This window comes from Lethenteron reissneri, chromosome 37 (genome assembly GCF_015708825.2).
Source record: "Lethenteron reissneri isolate LAM-NWPU_2019-01 chromosome 37, ASM1570882v1, whole genome shotgun sequence".
Lineage (NCBI taxonomy): Eukaryota > Metazoa > Chordata > Hyperoartia > Petromyzontiformes > Petromyzontidae > Lethenteron > Lethenteron reissneri.
The window spans coordinates 2,897,356-2,915,219 of NC_083815.1; the positions used below are offsets into that span (position 1 = coordinate 2,897,356).

At 52.2% G+C, this 17,864-nt stretch overlaps 1 protein-coding gene across 1 annotated transcript; it reads left to right on the top strand.

Annotated features, from left to right (window-relative positions):
* Positions 1–5,381: 5,381 nt before the first annotated feature.
* On the top strand, positions 5,382–16,653 carry LOC133351371 (synaptotagmin-12-like). Its single transcript, XM_061566516.1, is given in 8 exon segments — positions 5,382–5,608; positions 6,847–7,040; positions 9,152–9,436; positions 9,438–9,584; positions 10,481–10,753; positions 12,030–12,150; positions 12,809–12,942; positions 13,472–16,653. Coding segments are annotated over 8 exon segments (1,461 nt in total). The 5' UTR covers positions 5,382–5,574; the 3' UTR covers positions 13,745–16,653.
* The last annotated feature ends 1,211 nt before the right edge of the window (positions 16,654–17,864 follow it).

Sequence of the window (17,864 nt, forward strand, 5' to 3'; positions counted from 1 at the left end):
AATTTAGTGGCTATTGGTTGAGCACGGTTCGGCAGGACAGACAATCACGAAAGCAGTCTTTCCGATGCACAAATCAATCGGTAGTCCACGGGCTCCCCCTGTTGGTCAATCTGATTAATCGTCCCCGGCTTTGGGTGATCGCTTTTTTACCCCATTGTGTCTATCTGTGTATTCCTTAGCCATTGTTCACACCGTCTCAATTGTCCTGTTCACAATGCATTGTTCGACCGTCTCAATTGTCTTGTTCACTATGCATTGTTCGTACCGCCTCAATTGTCTTGTTCACAATGCATTGTTCACACCGTCTCAATTGTCCTCTTCACAATGCATTGTTCGACCATCTCAATTGTGCTGTTCACAATGCATTGTTCCTACCGCCTCAATTGTCATGTTCACAATGCATTGTTCTTACCATCTCAATTGTCATGTTCACAATGCATTGTTCCTACCATCTCAATTGTCTTGTTCACAATGCATTGTTCGTTCCGTCCCAATTGTCATGTTCACAATGCATTGTTCCTACCGCCTCAATTGTCCTGTTCACAATGCATTGTTCCTACCGTCTCAATTGTCCTGTTCACAATGCATTGTTCCTACCGCCTCAATTGTCCTCTTCACAATGCATTGTTCGTAGCACCTCAATTGTTCTGTTCACAATGCATTCATAATAGAGGTTTTTGGGTTAGATCGCGTAAATATAAACACGTCGTTAAGCCCGCCACCACCCGACACATCCAATTAGTAAAGTGTGTCACGTAAACAAAACGTGACAATTCGTTACTGGTAAGCACACTGTGTGTGTTGGAGAGCCAAGCCACAACTTTTACAATCCGCCTACGACGTTTCGAGTTGTCCGCACCGTCTCAATTGTCTTGCTCAAAAATGCATTGTTCGTAGCGTTTGTCTCGTCTTTACTGTTTGACTCCGTACTGGTTCAGACGTTGTACTGCGACGTCTCGCTTGTAGTCTAGTGTCGTCTGTGCTGTCTCAGACACGATACTGCCTGTCTTGACTACTGGCTACATCGGTTGTAGGGTCTATTGTCAGAAGCACTCTCTACTACCACCATGAGCTCCCAGCCCAAGCACCAAGCTGGAACAGCACACGAGGGAGCGAGTGGCCAGCACCACGCCCGACCGCCTTTGTCTCCCCAGTGCTAATGTTGACACACTGCACCAGGTACTCAAATTAGGCTGAGTCGACTTAGGGGAGGCCCAGGACCGGTTCAGATGACCGTCACTGCTGTTGGTGGCCGTGAGCGGGTGGCCGGGTTGGTGGCGCAGCGCGCTTACCACTGCGCGAACACACATCCATACATCCACACACACTACGCAGTGGAACAAACAGTGTACAACGTATAGAGCCACGTGTCCCCACACGTCCTGCATGGGCTTGCATTGCCCCGAGCAGCGGTCGGTACTTTCAAGGGCAGCCCGAGTTGCACTGGGTTCTCGATGCAGTCCGGGTTGATTTGGGCTTATACTGATAGGAACCTCCTGGTTACACCAGCCCACAGGGGATTATTGTGTCCATCCTCCGTCGTGCAGGGAGGAGCTGGGTGGGGAGGGAGGGGCTGGGTGGGGAGGGAGGTGCTGGGTGGGGAGAGGAGGGTGGGGAGGGGCTGGGTGGGGAGGGTGAGGCTGGGTGGGGCGTGGGAGGGGTGGGGCTGGGTGGGGACGGGCTGGTCACCCCGTGGTGCCCTTATAAAACTCAACGTTTAACCTACTCACGCCGGCTTGTGCCCGCCCTCACAGTCGGGCATATTTGCGGAATACAGCACGCCGCCGTTGACCCTGGCCATTGACCGAGCAACCCAACGTTCCTTACCAGCTACCTCCGCAGGAATGTGTTTTGTGCAGCCCGGGTTGAAACTGAGTGCCATTTACCCAGGAAAATATTGACACATTGGGATGTGTGGCCAAATTCCATGAAGGAGTGGCCTGCTGTGTGTGGAAAACCGGAGTTCCCGGAGAAAAATCAGCAAGCATACGACGAGGGGATAACACTCAAATGCTTCGCATATAATTATTAAAGAACCTACTTGCTGTACTGCAATCTCCTGATAATATCGCCGTCCAGCAGATTTGAGCGTTTCCAATAATTGTCAGTGATTAAACTACTGGCGGCGCTTAGACAATCCACTGCTGGATGAATGGCTCCCTGGCCGTGTCGCTCATAGAGGTCATTTGACCATACTTCACCACGCTGGTCAGTGCGTGTTGGTGAAGGGGGAGGCGGGGGGACAGGAGCCTAGGATCTGAGCAGGTGTGACTGTCCACTGGTGTTAGCCGTGGATGGCAATCGAACTTATGTCACAGAGTTTGGAGTGCAGTGAGCAAACCACTGCACCACCGCTCCATCCCAAATATATTAAAGTGTGCCATATATTATTAAATAATTCGGCAATGGACAGACCGTGGCTGTTGATAACACAAACTACATTCATGGTCCGAAGAAAATATTCCATTCATAGAACAGCAATTAACACAACCTTCTTCTTGGTTCTTTCGGTAAAGTCACGTAGAAGGGAAGTAATAAAATAATAAAAATAAAACATAATAAAACAATATATTATTACTTCCCTTCTACGTGACTTTACCGAAAGAACCAAGAAGATGAATCCCTGCAGTCACGAAAGCTTTAAATCGAAATTTAACACAACCTTATTTATTTATTTACATTCAGATAACCTAACCCTTTATCCCCTAACCCTGACCCAAGCCCGCTAACACATCACACACACAGGCGCGCAAGTCACAGTGATTTAAGCTGCCCGGCTCCAGAGATTTATGGTGGAATTGAATAAGGACACTTAATGAATTAGTTCCTCTAGTTTTCTGCCTCTCACCGCAAACCTTTCCCCCCTCTCTCTCCCCCTCACCACTACCCCGTCTCTCTCTCGCCTTGCTTCGCAAGCAAAAGTGTATAATTGAACAGAGTGAGCGAGCGCGTGGCTCCGAACGACATTCGATAGCCCGAGCCTCATGGTACGAGTCGATGGGCTGAGGATTAAGTGCCCACCGTACTCTGAGTTACGCAAAAACAAATATTTAAAGTCACACGTTGAAAAAAAGCACAAAGCTCAGGCTAACATGACTACGATTGTACTTGACGTCCTTTATCAGTCCACTGCTGGATCGATCTGGGGTTGTTTGACCATACTTCACCACGCTGGTCAGTGTGGGATCGTGCTGAGACTCCTCGAGGGACTGGGTGCAGACGCAACTCAAAGTGACATTAGCCGTAGTCGGTACGCTTCGTGACGCAATGCGCTTAGCCACTGCGTCACTCTCACCTCCAATTTATGACAACGCCCTTTACCTAGGAAAGCCTCAGCCAGCCCAAATACTCCTTTTTTACCACGAGGTTTCTGCGTTGGCTTCGTGTGAAAGGAAACGAAACGTCCTGGGAGAAAACCCACCACACACACGGGGGAGGGGGACTAACGCTGCAAGCTCCACACAGATGGATGCAATCATCTATTTATTTACAGTACTGCATTTCAATTTCCTTGCCACCAAAGAACAGTTTCGTTTGTGTTCACGTGTTTATTGTACATTTTGTGATATGTAGTATACCCGGAAGTGGGAATTTCCTTCTATTAGCTGAAACGTCACACTCCCAAGGTGAAAAAGTTACTTGGATCACTGAAGATGGAGATCGTACATCATGAATGTTGAAGGAGACTTACGGTGATGTAGAAGTTCATGCTGACCCTGCCCCTATAAATAAACCTAATCAACCTCAGGGCCAAATGTTTTGGGTGATCGATATTCATAAGTTTAAATGTTTATGGTTCCCCCCCCCCCCCAGCTATAAGTACTGTATAGACTCACGCTTGCTTTAGCCATGACAGCCTCACTTGACTCTTACTCAGGAGGGTCCGGCTGAGCTTTCGCAGTTGCACGCAATCATTGCTTTGCGTTATCCCAATTGATTAATTTGCAGGTTTTTTCTGATTTATTTCAAATATGGACCATGACACCGGCACGCAAAGGCCTACTCTTCCGCAATGACGTCACTGGCTCTTTAACGTGCACGCAGTACGTTTCTGGTTAATCCGCACACACACCGACGTATCAATCAGGGTGGCCGCTGGGATTCGAACCGTGAACCTCGTGCAACAAGTGGCGGACGCGCTTCCGCTGGGTGCCGCGTCACTGCCAACAGAGTCACCACTGCTGGGCCGTGCCACCGACTCATCAAAGTATTTGTCAGATTTTAAAACCTTTTTTGAACACCATGAATGCTTCTCTCAGTCAGTCACCATCGTTCGTGCAGGAAATGGTTAAAGATACCTGTTAAGGGGTTGGCAGTGCCCTGGGTTTACAAAATTGGAGTGGGAGGGGGGTCCATCTCCTTTGGCTCCTTCGTCCCTACTCATAATAACCAACAATAACCAATAATAATAATAATAATTCAAGTGGCTGGGTGGCTCACAGACGTGGCTTTGCTGAGATTCTGCCTCTGCGTCCAGTTTTAGAACCACCCATGATTATACCTGGGCTCTGGAATGCAGTAAGAGTTGTGCCCTCAGCCCTGTCCGCCAATGGATGGCGTGCAAAAAGAGATATCAGAGCATCTGGTTTTGCACTTAAATGTAACAAACAACCGTCATGCAACGAACATTACTGTGCACCAGGATGCGTGGTGCATTGCAGCACCCCCGAGTGTGAATTAAAGAGGGCACTTGAAGGGATCTCAGAAGTAGCTTTGTAGTATCTACTTTTACGTGGCATTTTCCAAGGCACGCGGTGGTGGGATTTCTCGCGGATGCTTTAGCTCGTGGCACGAATGCAAAGCGCATCTTTGTCATCAACACTTATCCTTAGTCAGGTGACTGGTGCTTTTGTTGTTGTTGTTTATTTGTACCTTCACCCCACGACCAACGTAGCCCACTGAATTTAAACTTTAAATGACACCTGGGAACGCGCGCAAGTTCAAGCCACAATTTTGTCTGCTGGCTTGAGCGTGGGGCTGGGCACGTCGCTATCAGGGGGGGGGGGGAGCGAAAATAGCAACCGCGAGTGGCGGCCGAAGGAGGCAACGCGCCGCGGGGATGCATTCGCCGCGGGGAGATGGGGGGCGACGACACCAACGCACGTGTAGGTGCTGCCCGAATTCGTTGCGTCGTAGGACCCCGCAAAAAGGGGAATAGCGACGTCTTGCGCGGAGAAGGCCCCTCGTGCGGCGGCAGAAATTGATAATCGCCGATGATGTCGACGACGAAGCAACGACAGGGGTCGTGAAGTAATGACGACGCATCGCTTTTGAGATCTCAGGCCAGCCGCTGTGATATAACACAAGTCTCCGTCTCATCAGCGCTAATGGCCGTTTCGCATTCACTAATCGTGGACAGGCAATCCCATTAGCTCGCTCTCTCTCTCTCTTGGACGCAAATTCTGTCTATGTGAGCAATCAGAACGGGCTTGCACCACCACCACCACCGCACTTTCCAGTGCCCCACTCCCCACCCCAGTCCAAGTGAACGCGGCTCATCTATAAAAGAGGGGCACGGAAGGGAGACCCAGGAGGAGTGCGGGTAATATCTGGCGGAAGAGCAAGGAGCCACTCATGGAGTCGCCAATTCTGTGGAACCACGAGAGCGGTGAGTTAACGATTTGTTGGCATTCGTCCACACGTCATCATCACGCCAAGCTTCAATTATCACCATGAGTGAATTACCATCGTCATCCATAGTTTATTATGAACAGGAATTCGATATGAGAAGAAGTCTGTCATCGCGATTGCATCTGGATAGCGGGGTTTGCTGTGATAAAAAAGTTCACCATACGTACAATATTATCATCATGAATAGTTAGGTGGTGATCATGATCATAAGTCGGTCATCATCACGATGGTTCATTAGAATTAACTAATTACGATCATCACCATTAGACAAATAGATTTTTAAATTTACAATTGATGATGTCGGGAAATGTGGTGTACTCCTTTAATATGTCGCTGTGCAGGCTAAGGTCGCCAAGCGTGTAGACTTGTAACATTCGAAAAACCTCTGAGCTACGATTTGGCCCCGAAAGTTACAGTGCAGCAATGCGATTCTCGAATCCATCTGTGCGGGGGCACGGCGAGTTTTCTCCGGGAACTTGGCTTTCCTGCCACGTACGGCGGCAGGCAATACGTTATGCACGTGAAACATGGAATTGTTGAAACATCCCATTGCAAAACATTTTAGACTTAGTAGCTTTCCTGGATAAATAGTTGGCAGGACGATGGCGACATTTATTTAAAATAAAATGCTCCACAATTGTGGAATATTTCTACAGTATACATTTAAAAGGAATCTTCTTCTTTCGTATGGATGATGTAGATGCATAGCAACGACGACAATTTAACGTTCAGGTGGTCCAGGCAGATGACTGTGTGAGCGGAGTTGTATCGCTGCGATGTCTCCTTCGTATTTGCGAATCGGCGCATCGCGTCGTTCTACGTTGTCACCGTCCGTTCTGGATGACCACAGTCGCACACTGCCGGCGAGTTTTTAATTTTCAATTTGTGCATCAAGTATGGTTTAAAATAAATATATCAATACAACAAAATTATATATATCCAGAAGGCACACAAAGTATGTGCCCCCCCCCCCCCTCCTTTGCCTGTCCCCCCCTCCTCTGCCTGCCCCCCCCCTCTGCCTACCCCCTCCTCTGCCTGTCCCCCCTCCTCTCTGCCCCTCTGCCTGTGCCCCCCCTCCTCTGCCTGCCCCCCCCTCCTCTGCCTGTGCCCCCCCCTTCTCTGCCTGTCCCTCCCCCTCCTCTGCCTGCCCCCCCCCCCTCTGCCTGTGCTCCCCCCCCTCTGCCTGTCCCTCCCCCTCCTCTGCCTGTGCCGTAGTGACTGAGAGGCCCGCGCGCTGGGAAGGCCTCGTGGTGGCCCTGGGCGCCGTGGCTCTGATCGTGACCGTCGCGACGAGCGCGTGGCAGCTGCTCCGCAAGGGCCGACGGCCGACCCCCGTGCCCTTCCCCAACTTCGATCACCGCTACCTGGAGGCCAAGTATGGCCGCGATGGGTCCCGGCCCCACGGCAAGGTGAGTGACCCCCTTTCCTTCCCCTTCCTCCCGTCGCCCCCCGACTCCCACCGCAGTAGCCTCTACAAATGTTGTCTCATATTCTTGGTTCTTTCCGTAAAGTCACGTAGAAGGGAAATAATAAAATAATTAAAATAAAACAATACAATTTTCACGACGTTTCAATTGCAACACAAGCAATCGTCATCAGGTGTGAAGAAAAAAACTGCTGTCTCGTCCTACTGCACTGCCACACTCTTACAATGTCTTGACAGCTTATGCCCTCCCACAATCAATGGCCCTCTTATTAATAGCGCGTAATACCCTCTTGAAATGCCCTCTCACGTGAGCAAAGTCAATTCGAAAACAACTTTTAAAAATTACGAGTTTTTTTGTTTCATTGTATAGACATTGGGTGACCAGGCTGAGGCCATCATCTCGCTCCAGTGACACTCAGATTTGAACCCAGGATCTCAGCAGTAGCCCAACTCGAGGTTCGCACGCCCCCGCACCCCCCTCCAAGTAATTATCCAACGCAGCGGTGGCGTGGTGCGGTTGGCATTATAGAGCCCTGGTGAAATGCAACGAATGAAAATGTGCCCACCCCATGTCTGTCTCACCCACTCGTCGCCATACACTGCACTTGTAGCAATGCCCTCCAGAGAGCCCATCTAGGAGGCGATTTGGCCAGAATGTCTTGTAAGGGGGTGGGAGGCCTCACACTTTACCCCCACCACACACGACCTGTATGGGCCTATCCATTGACACTGCTGGGTAGACAGAGGCGAAGGGGATTGAAGAAGTTCTACAAAAAACTAACCCACAATACCCCCCTTTGCATCAATGATAAGCAGGATCTCGTAGCGACATGACTAATGGGAGCAGCCGAGTTCCCCCCACTGGTGTCCTAGGCGTTCACGCTCGTGCTGTGTGTATGCCCTGCATATGTTTGCCGGTTGTACCGCGTGTTGTTCGGCAAGATTGTCCGACGTTTCGTGACAAAGGTGCTGGAGAAGCTCCCAAAATACGGAGCGAAACGTCCGAGTAACCCGCGGTACAACACGGAAAACGCATCGGCGGCTTTTGAGTGGCGATCGAACAAAGACGGTCGCCGCGTCGCGTGGCGCTTCCAGATGCGCTTTTGCGGCCGTCTGGAACGCTCTTCCTTCTGATGTTAGGAAGCCACTGGAGCTATGCACTTTGAAATCATCTCGATTGAAAACATATTTAGTTAAAACAGCTTTTTGTCTTTAGCTTGTTGTCCTTCCCCCGTGCCTCCGATCGCCACAGTTAGTGACGTACGGTGTGAAAGAAGTTCATCGTCCATATATCAGGGAACTGTTTGGATAATATGGTTCGCTGGGCGTTTATGTCGCCATGGGTCATATGAAGCGAGGTCACGGGCCGTGTGTTGCCCACGGATCGCGGGTTCCCCACCCCTCTCATAGTCACTCTAAAGTGTCACTGCCAGAGCCTATTAACATGACTAAACAGCCACCGGGCACGAAGCGTCACAATTGCAGTAAAGTGTCAAACACCCACCGTTTGTATTTTTTGCACGCAAAAAAACCACCGCGAAAGTAGAGAGGGCATCGTCAACACTCGGCCACAAGGTATCGACGGCGGATCGAGTTGGCAGGCGAAGGAGCAGGCGGAATGCCCGGCAACACCACCCCAGCCCTTTATTCTCTAGCTCGCCAATTATCCCCGGGGGGCGGGAAGGGGGGTTACCCAATGCAGAACAACGCTGCTGGAACACGGTGGCCGTTTCTTTCACAGTAGAAATTCAAACGAGAAGCCACCCTCTGGGGCAATTTGTAAGCACGGATTTCAAGCGCCAAAAACGCCCGCCCGCCCGCAGTGCCCGTTAGGCACGCGCTCTGAGTGCTCAGTTTATTAGATTTGTTTCGCCGATTTGCCCGGCGATTTTCGCACGGCAGATCCGTGGTGCGCGAGCACCGCAGCAGCAGCAGCAGCGACTAAACACAACAGACAAAAACACCAACGTCGTCTCTGGTTCACCGATCACTGCGGCCTTCATCCCAACTTGTCCCGGGATCCCACCGTGCTGGACTCAAGATTAATACCGCTGTGTGCACCCCCCATCCACCCTCCTCCTCCTCCTCCCACAGCGTCCATCCTTTGACGAGTCTGCGGACCGCTGGTACGAGACCGGGGAGCGCCGCGCCTGCGCGACATCCCCACTGCGCGTCCTCTTCTTGCGCCACGGCTACGAGGCGATGGACGGCTCCGATGGCCGGGCGCGAGGCCCCACGCCGCTCTCCCGCTCCGCCTCCGCCGACTCCGTCTCCTCCGTGTCCTCCGTGGCGCCCGACTTCGGCTTCCAAGACGACGGCGGCGGCGGCGAGATGGGGGAGTGCGATCCCAGGGTGGAGGTGGCCGTGCAATGCGGGCAAGGGGGAGCGAGGCGGTGGCGGTGGCTCGGAGCTGCGGCTCGCGTTGCTCGGAGCGCGCGGCTCCGTGGACGCAGCCGCGGCTCCGTGGAGGGTCCGGCTCACGCTGCTGGGGCAAAGCGGAGCCACTCACCTGGGCGACAGCGCGCAGGTGAGTGGCGAGGTGTGGCGAGGCGGTGTGACGTGTGGTTCTAGATTTGAAGCTTTCGTGACTGCAAGGATTCATATTTTTAGGTGTTTTCGGTAAAGTCACGTGGGTAAAAAATTAAAATTAATTAAAGTAAAATAAAAATATCGTGCTGTGACGGTTCCACCTGAAGACGGAAGCTTGTGTTGCCTCCGAAACGTCGTGGTTTTTATTTTATTTGTATTTTACTTTTATTAATTTTAATGTTTTACCTACGTGACTTTACCGAAAAAAACCTAAGAATGTGACGTGTGGTGTTTGATGAGGGTGGACGGACGTACAGGTGAGTGTGTGTGGCAGTGCGGTCAAGTGTGTTGAGGTGTGGATGACCGAACAGGTAAGCGGGGAGGTGCGATGATGGGCGGCGTGATGTGGTGAGGTGTGGTGCGATGCGGTGTGATGCAGTGGGATGTGGTGAGGTGGGACGTGGAAGGATTTGGTTGGACTGTACAGGTGAGCAGTTGATGCGCTGATATGTAATGCGGTGAGGAGTGGTGATGCTTGTGTGAGATGTGGTTCGATGCGGGTGGACAGAATGCAGGTGAGTAGATGTGGTGAGGTGAGATGATGATTCGAATGATAGCGATCGAGGCATCGTTTCAATGAACTCAGAATTTTATTTGCGTAAACATTTTGTGCAACGGAGTCTGCTTCTTTGACGATGTCCGCGGTTATACCATCTGGTCCAGGGGTCCTTCCCTTTGTTGGTAGTGTACAGTGCTGCGAAGGGCAGAGTTGACTTCTTAAAATGTAACACTCGGAAGGCCTTCCCCTTCATCTGGTAGAGGCGGCTACGATTCCTCGTCTCTACGAGCAATGCGCAAACGAAATCACCCACCCTCCCACGCACACGCGCGCAGATCTCAGCTGCAGATCCCCCAAACTCGACCGTGGAGCTGGACCAGGAGTTCTCGGTGACGATGGAAGAAGGCGACCTGCAGCAAGGCCGCCTCCACCTCTCCGCCGTGCGGTGTGAGGGTGAGGCCGGAGTGGCCTCCGGGGGACACCGCGGGCGATCGCGGGAGTCCGGAGACCCCGGGGGTCGCCCGCCAGAAGCGCAGCTGCACCTCTCTGAATTGGAACTCCACGTTGCGCCGTTCGTCAGCTGGCTCTTCTTGCGCAAGTCTGGCCAGGCGAGGGCGCTGCGAGCCTGTGGGACGTTGGGTTGCCACGAGATATTATTATTACACATATTTTGTTGTTGTTCACAATCATCATCGGCCATGATCCAATCTACTGCCTGGGCCGCCCCAAGCCCCAACTCCATCTCTCACGATCTCGAGATGCATTGATCCACCTCGCAGCTTCACGCGAGCTGATTTATTCGCTTCCATCTCCTTGCTGGACGTCCCCTGGGACGCGTTACGTGTCAGCTTGACGGCCACTCCCCGTAACGATTCTTCACCATCCGCCATCGTCTCCTGCCCGAGGCCACTTTTATTAACCTTGAACCTTCGTGCGTTCTCCAATCCGTGCATTCCTCGTTCCGTCTCTCTATGTCATTGCTCGTTCCGTCTCTCGATGTCATTCAAAGCGACATTATCTCCACGCTTCTTTTCGCACTTTTGAGTTTTTCAGTCCCACCCCCCTCCCCATCAATGCCCACGTTTCTCCTCCATTCATCACACCACTTAGTAAGCACTATTTCAATCCTTAATGTTGTCACTAACGATATACAATTCAACGATGTGACGCTTACATACCTGTCAACCCCTTGTCAGTGCCCTACCTTATTACAGACCAATTCAGATCTTATTGGTCACCCCGTGCCTTTATAAGTCTCAACGTTCATCCTACAAAGTCCCATCACAAGAGAGAAACACAAATAGACAACTATTATTTTGCCCGCATTGAAACGACTGTTCGCCGTTTTGACCTGAACACTCAATTTCACTCTACAAGAATATGGCTAATCCGTATGGGTTGACAGGTATGTTCTTATCACGATCACCGTTGCATGTAAGTTCTTTAATTTTCTCACATCGTTGTTGCATTTTATTGTTGTGTGCCCTTCCGTCCGTCCAGTACAAATAACGATGGCTTCTTTTTCCTCTCGTCTCTGCTCTCATCTGGGCGCCACGGTGGCTAGGAGATGTTAACTACCTCGCCTGGTGTGCAGGAGGTCGTGGGTTCGATCCCGACCCTGACGCCTGTTGTACATTTTGGAGTTTGCGTGTCTCTCTCTCCCCTTTTCTCCGGGTCCTCCTGTTTCTCCCCCACCCCTCCACATTTTAGAATCAACGTCACGCATTCAGAGTATTTGGCTCCTGTAAGTTTCCACGTGACGATAAGCCACTTCGTTGAGGCCCATTGAGCAGCTCAGTTGGCCTTACCTGGTAAAAAATAAAAATATAGTTATAGAGTGTATACCCCTCCCGACCCCTTCCAACACACCCCCCACCCCCCCAGGCGGCCGAGCGCTGTGGAGACATCCGCCTCTCGCTGAATTACCTCCCCACAGCGGAGCGGCTGACCGTGGTGGTGGTGAAGGCGCAGCATCTCGTGTGGCTGGGGCACAAGGCTTCTGCCGGTGGGCAGGGGGGGGGGGACGCGCAGCCTGGGGGTGCAGGAGAGAGTCGGCATCTCTCCCTCAACACGCCCTAACCCCCCCCCCCCCCCCCCCACTAATTAGCTCTGTAGGCAGGAGAGTATGGAGCCAATCGACTGCAGTTCAACAGTGAAATCCATCTTGATTTGAGGCTTTCGTGACTGCAGGAATCCATACTCTTTGGTTCTTTCGGTAAGTCACGTAGTTAGAAATTAATTAAAATAAAACTAATCACGACGTTTCGATTGCAACACAAGCAATCATCACCAGGTGGAAAAACCACAGCAATATATATATGTTTTTATTATGGATGATATTGGTCGCGAAAGCCTACGTGTTAAACTGGTGAGTGTTCAATTCCCGCTCACGGCCAATACCAGTGACGCTTATCTGAACTGGGCCTCCCCTAGGTCGACTCGGCCTCAAATGAGTACCTGGACCGGTTTTAAACATTGCCACTAGGGAGACAAAGGCGGCCGGGCGTGGTGCTGGCCACCCATCCCCGCCATGTGCCGTTACGGCCTTCATTCGGTGCTCGCTAACAGTACTTGCCCCAATAGACTGTTAAGGCTATACGGGGTTGTGTGGTGGAGTGTTGGTGGTGTTATTTATTGTGGCGGTGGTGTCCCACTGCGCGCAGACCCCTACGTGAAGGTCTACCTGCTTCAGGGGGGGCGCAAGATGAGCAAGGTGCGCACCGCTGTGCGCAAGGACGAGAGGAGCCCAGTCTACAACGAATCCTTCACGTTCAGCGTGCCGCGCGCTTGCCTCCCCGTGAGCCTCTCTCCGCACAGCACTCACACACACGTGCACACACACCCACGTGCACACACATCTACACACGTACGTACACACACACGTACACACGTACGTACACACACACCTACACAAACACGTAGACACACACGTGCCCACACACCTACACACACGTACACACGTACGTACACACACACCTATACACGTACGTACATACACACCTACACACGTACGTACACACACACCTACACAAACACGTAGACACACACGTACCCACACACCTACACACACACATACACACACCTACACACACGTACACACACATACGCACGTACAAACACGGTGGTGAGGTTTACACATCGCGCCAATTACTAATTTCAGTCTGAGTCGACCTAGGGGAGGCTCAGGAATCGGTTCAAATAACCGTCGGTGGCGTTGAACCGTGAACGGGAATAGAACTCGGGTCGCCGGGTTCGTAGCGCAGCGCGCTAACCGCTTCACCACCGCCCCCCATCTCCCCCCCCCCACCATCTCCCGCCGACCACAGAATGTGTCCGTGCGCGTGACCGTGGCTGAGCGCGCGCCCGGCACGGGGGGCCGTGCCGAGGTCGTTGGGCACGTGGTGCTGGGCCCGCGGAGTCGCGGAGCAGCGCTGGCCCACTGGACCGCCGTGCTGGCGTCGCCCCGCAGGGCCGTGGCCGCGTGGCACGCGCTCATCCGGGGCCCGCCGGACGAGTCGGCCGAGGGGGCCCAAGGCCACCCGCAGCAGAGCGGGGGCCAGGCCTCGATCATCAGCAACACCGATGACCTGCTCTGCTAGGGCGGTTTACCGCCGCCGCTGCCGTCATCATCATCACCACCACCACCTCCGATTAGTACGGTTGGCTACGTACGGTGCGAAAGAAGTTCAACATACCCGTACATACTCGATGATGTGTTAGCATGGTTGCATTATCGCATCGTCGTAGTCTTCGTCATCGTCACGATCACTGTAGATATCGGCGCTTATCAGTCACGGTGTCATCACGCAGCATCAGCGGCACCGCCATCCGTCTTCATCATCATCATCCCCACCACGATTAGCAGCAACAGAAGGGGGCGATACAAGTCTGCGGCTGCAGATGCATTCATCACGTTCGTCCACGGCAACCAGCATCGGATGCAGCAACAGTAGCAGTATTGTCAGTGAGAGTCATTAACAATAATCACCATCATCACCATCATCAGCATCGACCAGCACCAGCACCGGGTGGAGTAGCAGCAGCATTCTTAGTGACATCATCATCAACATCATCAACATGATCAACATGATCATTAGCAGCAGCATCCACAGCAGAATTATCAATAGGATGCTCGCCACTCATCATCGTCATGAGCAGTGGCATGATCATTCATTCACAAAATCACCAACAATAAAAGCAGCTGCATCATCATCATCGTCGTGATGGTGGCACAGCTCTGTAATTTAAATTATTTTAAAGATGCGCGTTATACATCTTGCCCACCGAAAAGACAAACAAGGTGGTGTTTGCATCAATAAAAATATAACATTATCCACTGTTAATCCATATTGTGTTATCCATCAATCATTTAACTGCCACAATCTCACCTACCATGATCCATCCATAAAATAACTTGGCATAATAAAGTTTCTAACAACCTCTATTCAATCCGCTCCTGGATGAAAGCCTCCCCCATGCAGTGTCAATCGAGGGTGGGGGGGTGGTGGGGGGGGGGTTGACCATACTTCACCACATTAGTCAGTGGGGGTTGGCAAAGGGTTGAAAACCCAGCACCGGGTTTTCAACCCTCGCTACACGCACACAGATAAACAGACTGCCACCTATATCTGTCCGCCCATAAACATATATACATACAAGTAGATATACAATCCATCGGTGTGTGTCCATGCATTATTATAAGTATTACACTGGTCAACCTGAGGACGGCTGCTTGCGTTGTGGCCGAAACGTCGTGAGAATTGTATTTTATTGTGTTTTATTTTTTATTATTTTATTATTTCCCTTCTCCGTGACTTTATCGAAAGAACCAAGAAAAAGAAAAAACACATACTCTGATAATAAATTCATTGTCTTTGAAACTGATTGGTCCACCCGAGATTCAGCTTTCTTTCGAGCCTCGTCTCAAACGGTGTTAGACCAGAGGACGTCAAAAAGCTGTCTCTGGTTTGGACCAATCAGTTTCAAAGACAATGCATATATGATCAACCCTTATTAATTGGCTGTGTCGGGTGGTGGCGGCTTTAACGACACAGTTATATATTTACGCAATCTAACCCCCCCCCCCCCCCCCCATTATGCACTTTCATCCTTTCCGACCGCGTTTTCACACAAACCCTTAATCGCGTGAAATCATTCTACGCGTACCCAACCACTGTTTGATTGGTCTAACAATCAACATTTACACTTCTCAATCCGCTCAAGCCTCCTGTAAAAAATCACGTGGTTTCTATGTGGCCACTCCCACTCCGCGTTCCTCCACCGCCCCCTGTGAAAACAGACGCTGCTCCGTGCGATGCCCTGATGTAGCAACCTTCTTCCTATCCTCATCTTTACCGACCCCTTGTTTCCGTGTTTCCCAATCGTTTTCCTACCTCTTCCCTCCCATTTCCCATTATTTTATTCATCTCTTTTTCCGCTTCCAGTTTTCTTCTCCCCGTACATCATACCATCGACTCTACCCCGCTTCCTGTGAACGTGCCATGGGTTTAAATGTTGCTAGTTGCCCCTATAACCCATGAGCCAATGGGCCGTTGGGCGTCTCTGCTTTACACTCCGTCGACGTCTCACGCCGTTTCTACACCCTTTAAAATCGACAGCTAGACAGCTCTACCACCTCGCGTATGACCGTGACGATCCACTCACATTATTTGTGATCTAGGGGCATAAAACGCTTCGGGAAATGTCACGTTGAAAGTTTGAACCCGCCCTAGGGCGCAGAGCAGTTAACCGATTCCCCACGACACCGTGTGTCACCACCACGTGTCGACCAAGGTCCTGTCGATGGACGTTGTGAAGGTGGTGGGTTGGGTTGGGGGGTATGAGCCGCCAGGGCCGCGTGGAACATTGGCTAAGAATAGCGCGAAGTCGCAAAAACGAGCGCGATTGCTCATTGCTCCCACGTCAGCCCCGCGAGTCAACGACGCCGTGCGGGTCGTCTACCAACGACTCATCGAGACGCAGCGAGTAGCACTTGTGAAAGCCGGCACGGCACACGTGGGGGTGGGTGGACAAAACTAAGCCCGGCCGCCTTTGTCTCCCCAGTGGTGATGTTTGCACAGCGCAACAGAGACCCACGTCGTGAGCGTGAATGGAACTCGGGTCGCCGGGTTCGTAGCGGAGTGCACTACCCACGACACCACCGCTCTCCATTATACACACAAAGACAAAGATCCCCCGTATAGCCTGAACAGACTGTTGGGGCAAGGGCCGTTAGCGAGGACCTATGAAGGCCGGCACGGCATACGTGTGGGTGGGTGGCGAACACCACGCCCGGCCGCCTTTGTCTCCCCAGTGGTGATGTTTGCGCAGCGCACAAGGTACTCATCTCAGGCAGAAGTCGACCTAGTAGCAATGAGAGGTACTCGACCTCGGGTCGCCGGGTTCGTAGCGCTGCGCGCTAACTGCTACGCTACACACATCTCGTTCTCGTCTACTGCTGCACACGATGTGGAACTCTCCCCAGTCTCCCACGCTGTTGACTTCTCCCCCCCCCCTCTCCAGGTGTAGACTTCGGACTTTCCTCTTGTCTGCCTATGCCCGACCATGTCCGCATATAAAATAAAATAAGCAAAATACTTACAAACAATACGCCATGTACGCATCCTCTTCCCTGTGACTCACGCGTCCTATTACTTTTACGCAGCAAACACTCACGATTGCACGTTGAGGAAAAACGTAAAAAAAATGCAAATTGCATAGTTGTGCGTGTGTGCGTGCGTGTGTGTGTGCGTGTGCGTGCGTGTGTGTGTGTAGTGTAGCGGTTAGCGCGCTGCGCTATGAACCCGGCGACCCGGGTTCGATTCCCGCTCACGGCCAACACCAGTGACGATTATCTGAACCGGTCCCGGGCTTCCCCTAGGTCGGCTCAGCCTCAAATGAGTACCTGGTGCGGTGTGTAAACATCGCCACTGGGGAGACAAAGGCGGTCGGGCGTGGTGCTGGCCCACCCACCCCCTTGTGTACCGTTCCGGCCTTCATAGGTGCTCGCTAACAGCACTTGCCCCTCCAGTCTGTTAAGGCTACATGGGGGATCTTTGTCTTTTATCTTTGTGTAGCCTCGCTCGTGGCACGTCGCGGCGCGACCCGCGTCGCGCACTTTGCGCCTCGAGTGACCCCCCCACGGTTTGGAAGCCACGAAACGGATTACGTTGGGGGCGATCAAGAAAACTCCAAACAGGTTGCTGGGTGCCCTGCACGCTACCGACTCCCACGTGTCGTACCGTATGGGTGCCTACTCACATTCACGGTGACCCAATAATATACTCAACCTGGACACGGTTCGGACATTTTAATTGCTATCAGGGCCCCATGCTGTGATGCTCGTGAAGGACGCTGCTGCTGGGCAGTTGGAGGCAGTCACCCTCCAGCAACAACGGAGGGTAGAGGAGCGACGCTCACAACAACGAGCGCATCGCCGGGCGGATAAAATGCAGCAAGTTGGCACGGTAGGGGGTACAGCCGGTGCATCTAAAGGTAATCTCAGTCAGCCGACCCGTGTCACCTGGGTCTGTCCCGAGACCTCTTGTCAGCGAGCCTTCGACACTTCACGTGGCCTCAAAGTGCACCTGGCCTGGCACAGGCGCCGTGGTGACGTCGCCATGACTCTGTGGCGAATGGCGGGGTGTCGGCATTGGGGGGAGCGGTGGTGCAGCGGTTAGCACGCAGCGCTACGAACCCGGCCACCCGAGTTCGATTCCC